Raw genomic sequence first — 8,218 nt, 5'->3', positions numbered from 1 at the left:
ATATATATATATATTATATATAATATATATATATATATATATATATATATATATATATGAATGTATATATATATATACATATATATATATATGAATATATATATATATATACATATATATATATATATATATATATATATATATATATATATATGAATATATATATATATATATATACATATATATATATATGAATATATATATATATATACATATATATATATATATATATATATATATATATATATATATATATATATATATGTATATATACATATATATATATATCTGTATATATATGTAAATATACATATATATATATATATATATATATATATATATATATATATATATATATATGTATGTGTATATATATATATATATATATATATATATATATATATATGTATGTGTATATATATATATATATATATATATATATATATATGTATGTGTATATATATATATATATATATATATATATATATATATATATATATATATATATGTATGTATGTGTATATATATATATATATATATATATATATATATATATATATATATATATATATATATATATGTATGTATGTGTATATATATATATATGTATATATTTATATATATATATATATATATATATATATATACATAATATATATATATATATATATACATATATATACATATATATATATATATATATATATATATATATATATATATATATATACATATATACATATATGTACATATATACATATATGTACATATATACATATATATATATATAGAGAGATATATATATATATATATATATGTATATATATATATATATATGTATATATATATATATGTATATATATATATATATATATAGATACATATATATATATACATATATATATATATATACATATAAATATGTATATATGTATATATATATATATATATATGTATATGTATATATATATATATATATATATATATATATATATATGTATATATATATATATATGTTATATATATATATATATATATGTATATATATATATATATATATATGTATATATATATATATATATATGTATATATATATATATATATATATATATATATATATTAATATATATATATAGACATATATATATATATATATATACATATATATATATATATATATATATATATACATATATATAAATGTATATATTATCATTAATGTTATTTTTATAGCAAAACTACCGCTCCTGCTACGTACATGGGCTGAAATAGGGCCCCATTAGTCTTGGGTCCCGCTCTGGCTGACAAGGTGACTCGTATTGGCTGAAATTGGTGCAGCCCTCAATCCAAGAACACAGAGAGGTACTGGATGCATGACAGAAAGTTTAATCTTTTGGCTATTATAAGAGAAACAGGGAAGAGAGCTACACTAGAGCTGAAAGAGGGCCAGAGAAGAAGATAGTGCATATTACAGAAAATATCTGCTGACTGCTGCTCAGTCATCAAAGTTGAAGAACTTAACGGGCAGCTGACTGAAGTAAAATATTAGTATGAAGCTGCTACGAAGAAGATTATTATGGAGGAGGAAAAGTTGAAGAAATAGAGAACTGAAAATATCCGCAGAGAAGTAGTTGAAGCCTCTCGTAAATAAGGCGCAAGCACAACAGGAAGAAAGTATGCAACCCTAGTTCTTAGTTGATGAGTTTGTCCAAATTCGATGGGAGCAGGAGATCTTTTTGATCAAAATAGAAAAGAATATAAATCCAGTCCAATCTAGTATTGGGTTTCAGTGAAACTGCATGTAGAACAATCTGATTCCGTTAGGCGAAAATTGCATTAAGTTGTAGATAATCTTTTAACACAAGTTTTACACACCGAAGAGAATAAGCAAACCTCCAGAAATCCATTGCAAGAACAATTTGATATATTATTTACAGATATAAAAAACCCAGGTTCTGCACATTTGAATATTTTAGCATTTAATCTATGTAACAAAAATAAATATGGAAAGCAAACCCATAAATTATTGCTCAGCAACTTCATGTCAGGCCATATCTTGAATGACTCGTAAATAGTTTGATAACGGTAGTCTGCAGTTTGAATTTCATACCAGTCACCAAATCAGTACGCAGAGTCTGTCTGCAGGTGATATTTGTGACGCGGGGATTTATGATTCGATTCAGACTTGCTCCGAGGAAAGCGGTTCACTGCTTAGGAGCCTTTCGACCTCATCATTAGCCTCAACTTGCTGTCTCCATCGCTGAGTTTCCAGAAACAGACCGCGAGAGAGATATAAGAAAAAGATGTTAGTTACATTTTGAGGATAATTCAGGTTGGTTATATAATTATGCCTGATGAAATTACACATTGTAAAAATGAGTAACATGGCATCCCAGACATACCTCTTCAAGATTTTCTAATTCCATAATTTGCTCTATTTGTTTGGCAATATTATCCTGCAAATAAGAAACGTGGAACTGTCAGAATTCTCATGGAAAGATTACTTTTTCTCGTGGGAAGAAGGGAAATAAGGACGTGATTGAATTGATATTACTGTATTGCTAGAAGCTTCGGCTGCAAGAACGTTGGTGTTCATTTCCACTTCAATTTCTATCATCGAAGAAATCTGCAAAAGGAAAAAAAATCCAAATGAATAAATGTGGGTAAGTAGTCCTATGCAATTCAGGTGCAGGAATATACTCTCGCATAGCTGTCAATGAGCTCCATCCGTCCTTTAAGAGATTTTTCCAGGCCTTCACGCACTCTTTTGATTCTAGTTAATCTTGCCCTGGAAGAAAAAATCTCATATCAACTTGCTGCAAAAAAGAAATTTAGTTTCATAAGACTAATGACTAGATGATGTTAAAATGTTCAGTATTATCACCGGTAAGAAGGTTCGCCTACGGCAAAAATTTTGTTCTCCAACTGACAGATTCGAGCCAACATCCAAACCTAGAAAGATAGAAAAGTTTAAGATACATGTGCTTGGACTCGAGCTGTTGCAATGTATTCGATAATAGAGCGAGCAGCACTGCGTCTGCAATGGCCAACAGGGATCGTAATACAAAGAATAAAGTCACAGTGATCTCTAATTCAAGCATTCCCATAGAGTGAGGGTCCAGGCAGGGTCCCAACACAGAGGTGTAATGGACGCAAAGCTTTTAAGATCTATACTTCATTGATATAAATAATTGTTATAGACCTGTTGAGCAAGTTCATAGTTCATAACATGTTTTTGAACAGACAAAGCCATTGAATTCTTGATTTATTGATAACTTGTTGATCAATAGGTCGCACAAATTTTATGTTTGCAAACTAGTATTAAAATAAATATACCCACTGTAATTGAATCTCTAGACATCACACCACTTTGCAGCAAATGCCACAAGTATAAGCTGTTAAAAAACCTTTATCCATTAAATGCATTGATGTTGAACTCAAAGTCTAAGAATAAAGGAGGCCATGAATAAAATCACATCATTATATAATTTCAAATCATCTTCTTGTCTGACTATATTAATCAGGTGATCAATGATCCATTCATATAGAATCATAACATAGTGCTGCAACAGAGCTTCATTTTTCCACATACCTCGTTTTCAGTAGCATCTTTAAGATCCTTGATGCGAGACTGAAGCATATCATATTGAGCCAGAAGTTGCTGCTTAATAGCAATTGTATCTGTCATCCTTTGAGGCAACTGTAAGTAGAGACTATATGAGAAAGATGTGCGCATTAAAAATGCGATGGTTGACCTACATTACTTAGTTCTTTGCTCCTTTGTATAGAAAGCGAAGTTAACTGAAACCTTTCCTGCTTCAATTCTTTTTCTTTTACTTTTATTTCAGATATTTAGTGTGTTGCTTACTAAAAATTACACATTCTAATTGATCCAACAATAAATAAAGTTCCAGGAACACCTGTGTTTCAAAACTCTTATATCTATGTCCTACTTGGATGCGTGACCAAGTGTACGACAGGGCTATTTCATGAAAAGTTATAACATTTTGAACCAAATTTGAAAATAATTTTGATGTGATGAGATGAGACATAATTATAGGCTTTACCTGTCCCAACTGTGGCAATATCATTGTATTTAAAGTGGCACCTACAGCTAAAGAGGCTACAGCTGCAGCAGGCAAGAGCTGAGGCAAGTTGGGGTTAATTAAACCCGATGCAGCATCTCCAGAGGCCAGCAACACAAGAAGCGGAAGGACAATAGATGGATTCAGCAAAGAAGGCTTGTTAATTGTCGAAGGGGGTCGTAGGAGAAGTGATTCCCGGCTGTCTCGATGATTTGTCAGGGAAAGAGGTTCTGAAGGGTAATACTTTGGGGCTTTAGGACTAATTCTGAAGGGGCCGATTTCTCTGAAGACGCTTGATGGAGCTGCTACAACTATCGTAACTCTCTCTCCTTCCTGTGCTGGGACGTCAGGTGTCTCAGTAGCAAATCTATGCGTACGAGCAGCTCCAGAAGGGGTTTGAATCTGGAATTATCAATGCTATGATCAGATTCAAAGAGAGAACAAGAATATTTACAAATACCTTGCAAAAAATATATCAAAAATTGTTTATGATTCATCACTATGGCTTATTCAACTATGAACATAGAGGATTTTGTACTAATAATTTTCAATGTCGAAGAATTGTGTATGAAAATTATACCACAATAGAATGGACAGCAGAGGGAATTTTTTGCTTTGTTATTTGAAGAAATCCCAGCCACCTTCTCCAAGCTGGAACATCCATGCTGCGTTCGTCAGGATGAGATCCTTAGAAGCAGTAAATGTGCCAGGATCAAAACCACAAAACATATTTTTCTTTTCAGGACATCGGAATAGTAAATAAGCGAACATTCTGTTTCGTAAGAGACCTCGTGACAATACTTGCATACTAACCTGATTTCTTCTGACTCAATATTCACTACATCTCCAGAAACAAGCTCGTATTGGTAGCGACATTTTGCGCAAGATGCTACCTGCAGAAAATCTATGTCAAAAACCAATGACATCGTCGAAGCACTTCAAATCAGAGAAAATTTAAGAGTTTGATTCATGGTATAACTAATTTATACGTGATACATTGTCTAGATTTCGCAAAGCCAATATTTCTCATCACTGAATTAGTGATTTGGTGTCTCTATCAATGAAAATTGAAAACTAGAGTAGATTGAGAGTCTTTTTGTCCAATTAGAAAGTAATAAGAGACAAAATGAAACTCAATGAATGAATGAGTCATTGACAAAATTTGATGCTATTGCATTACAAAACCACAAGAGACCTTGATGTGCATACTTGAATACCCTGTTGGGTTTGTGCCACAGCAACAGCTATCATGCAAGTTGGGCATCTTATTATCTTACCAAAAGGAACCTGTACATGAAAATCCAACAAACCACACCAAATTTAGCATAAAATATATAGATCACGGCGATAATAATCTAATTCATCACATTTTGTTTGAAAATAACTCATTAGGATCCTACATCGAAGAATTGAAAAGTGACTAACATATAAGTTTTATGGGTTACTCCTTCTATTCTATTACCAAAGGGTTTTAGGATGGAACCTCAATGTGTTTGTGGCAATTCCAATAACAAATGTATCACATATGGATGAAATACTCAAGCTCAAACATGGGAAAAAAAAAACCATGTTTGTAAAAACGGTCGCGGCATCACGTAAAACACCTATAACACTGTGAATTTTGTGAAAAAAATCACATAAGAGTTTAAACAAGTAATTTTATTGAATAATTAATTAACTTTTTGTTAATTATTTAGTTTAACTGAAATATGAGTAACTATAAATAATTTACATGATTTTAATAATTGAAGTCCATGGTATTAATTTAATTTTAACAAGGAGAAAAATAATGTAACGGTGAAATATCATTGTAATGGTGAAATTAGGGCATTACACATTACACGGAAAATTCATGCACCGTTATACAATGGGATTTAACATCGCGGCGAATCACAAACATATTACAAAACGAGTGTTACATAATGTAACGGGGGAATTTTTATTCCATTAGCTCAAAACCAAAACTAACAAATACAAGACTATCACTTATGAACAAATTAAGTTTAAGGCGAACCTCTTCCCCAGGAGAAAGCCCAACTCGACAAATGTCATCAATTATTTTAAGGGCATCAGAGACCTTCAATGAAGCTGCTAGACCAATGAGTAATGCTGTGTAAGTCTTCAAATCTGGCCTTGACCATTTCCAACTTGCAATCAAGCTACCATTCTCCTTTAATACTGTCATTATACAACCTTCAAATCAGTTCAAAACTAGCATAATTATAGGAAAATCATCACTTATCCAACCATGCTTAAACAAATATTCTAATGCATTTATATGAAGCCAGCCAATTCTTATGCAACCTTGCTTGCACTTTAAACAGGATTTATAAACTTCTTCATACACAAAAACTCTAGTATCTTAGATTACAATATAGAGGTTGTTTTGTGAAAGTGCACGCATTACAAGTAGCTGTGATCTATGAGTGGTACTATTTTAAAACCTACATTGTTCAAACTACATTCAGTTAAAAGAATATAATTATCTCAGTTTAGATTAGAAACAAATTACCAACCTTTAACATTGTTCAAAAGGTCTCAATGAAACTTATACCCATTACCACGAATTAGCACTCTTATTTTATCATGTATAGTATTCCTCGTATTCCTCAACTTTTTCTACACTTTCCATTAGGGATAGAGGCTTTAATTTTGTTACATTTTTATTTTTGGCCCTAGTCTTGCATAGTCTATCCTTATCTCATCCATAAACCTCTTCTCTTCCCTCATCCCATTGACTGACATTTTCCTTTACATGTATTTGTCTTATTACAAGAATTAATGAAGCAACTTTACTCCCTCTTAGCAAAATCAAATAACCTACTACACTGTCCAAACCTTTATAGCGAAGCTCACACTTTAACCTTCTCAAATGAGCAATTTAGCACCCAACTTTGTCAATTACAACCTTTTTTTACCCATTTCAAATTAGAACTAAGCTATTAATTATATATAATCAGTTACCAATGTTATCAGCGAAATAAATTTAATCTGGTTTGCTGCCTGTAGCAGATTAGTATTGAAATACTGCTCATCTAAACTAAAACTGAAAAACCAAAAAAAAAAAAAAGAAAAAAAGAAAAAGAAGAAGAGAAAAAATAAGAAGAAGAAAACCTTGATCGAAGACGGAGGATCGCATAGCAGAGAAGACAGAAACAGCCAATTCAGAATTATTGCAAAAAAGGGACGCATTGATAATCCGACAACAATCATTACAACTAACGACACCTCCTTTTCCCCCTCCATTAACATTCTCAGAAATCAACCGCAGAACTTCGTTTGCATCTTTCATATTCGCAGCTCGACTAATCACGTCATCATCCAACACAAACTCAACTTCTCCTTCATCATTTTCATCATCAACGACGTCGTTTTGAATGTTTCTGGTTGAAGCTCGAGGAGAAACATCAATGGAGGAAGAATTCCATAAAGGCAACGAAGAGGGAGGTTCTAGATTGTTGCGAAAGAACAGGAGAAGGAAGGTTTTGTGGTTATGGTGGGGAGAATTGATGGGTAGTGAGTGAAAAGGAGGAGAGAGAAGGGATGGAAATGTCAAGCTTATTGTCATGGTTAAGTCATAAGTGTAATGGAAGAAGAGAACATCAATGAATAAAGAAAGAGAAGGATAAGTAGTAGATGAGAAATGAGCGGTTGAATTTAAAGGATTAGGATTTTGGGATATTTTAGAAATAAAGAAAAATATAAAATGGAGGTGCGGGGAATCGAACCCCGTGCCTCTCGCATGCGAAGCGAGCGCTCTACCATATGAGCTACACCCCCTAGTTGTTATCGACACCAAATTATGTTATTTATTTAAGGATAAAAAAAGCTATAACACTGTGACCCGACCCGAATCGAACCGAAACCGATAGTTAACCGACCCAAAAATATGTGTCTTTTTTAGGTTTATCGAACCGATATTATCCGAACCGAAGTTGTGCCATTTACGACCAAAAATAGTAAAATCAAACCCGAACTGCAACCGATTTTTATAATCGACATATAACTGTTAACCGAGATTACTCGAAATTAATAGTGACCGACCCGAGTCATACCCGACCCGAATCATGCTCAAAACCGAACTTGATCCGGCTAAAATCGACTTATCCTGAACGAATTTTTAATCGAAATGC

General features: G+C 31.7%; 1 protein-coding gene and 1 non-coding gene across 4 annotated transcripts; both read right to left on the bottom strand.

Moving 5' to 3' along the window:
• Positions 1-1,881: 1,881 nt before the first annotated feature.
• Positions 1,882-7,711, bottom strand: LOC130799680 (uncharacterized). Of its 3 annotated transcripts, XM_057662861.1 has the most exons (12): positions 7,200-7,709; positions 6,100-6,263; positions 5,295-5,372; positions 4,899-4,978; positions 4,666-4,750; positions 4,068-4,487; positions 3,593-3,700; positions 2,885-2,952; positions 2,701-2,788; positions 2,555-2,626; positions 2,403-2,456; positions 1,882-2,260 (listed from the first exon to the last, which is right to left on the bottom strand). In XM_057662861.1, the coding sequence occupies exons 1-12, from the start codon at positions 7,651-7,653 to the stop codon at positions 2,180-2,182; spliced, it is 1,752 nt and encodes a 583-aa protein (XP_057518844.1). In that variant the 5' UTR covers positions 7,654-7,709; the 3' UTR covers positions 1,882-2,179. The 3 variants fall into 3 exon arrangements, 1 of the variants encoding a protein (XP_057518844.1); XR_009039319.1 differs by lacking the exons at positions 1,882-2,260; positions 2,403-2,456 and having other exon boundaries at positions 2,885-3,037; positions 7,200-7,711; XR_009039320.1 differs by lacking the exons at positions 1,882-2,260; positions 2,403-2,456; positions 2,885-2,952 and having other exon boundaries at positions 2,566-2,626; positions 2,701-2,816; positions 7,200-7,711.
• Positions 7,712-7,792: 81 nt separating this feature from the next.
• Positions 7,793-7,865, bottom strand: TRNAA-CGC (transfer RNA alanine (anticodon CGC)). Its single transcript has one exon. It is a non-coding gene; the product is annotated as a tRNA-Ala (tRNA).
• Between the last annotated feature and the right edge of the window lie 353 nt (positions 7,866-8,218).

Source organism: Amaranthus tricolor, chromosome 14 (genome assembly GCF_026212465.1).
Source record: "Amaranthus tricolor cultivar Red isolate AtriRed21 chromosome 14, ASM2621246v1, whole genome shotgun sequence".
NCBI lineage: Eukaryota > Viridiplantae > Streptophyta > Magnoliopsida > Caryophyllales > Amaranthaceae > Amaranthus > Amaranthus tricolor.
Note: the sequence above shows the minus strand (reverse complement) of the source record. Positions and strands in the feature narration are given on the sequence as shown.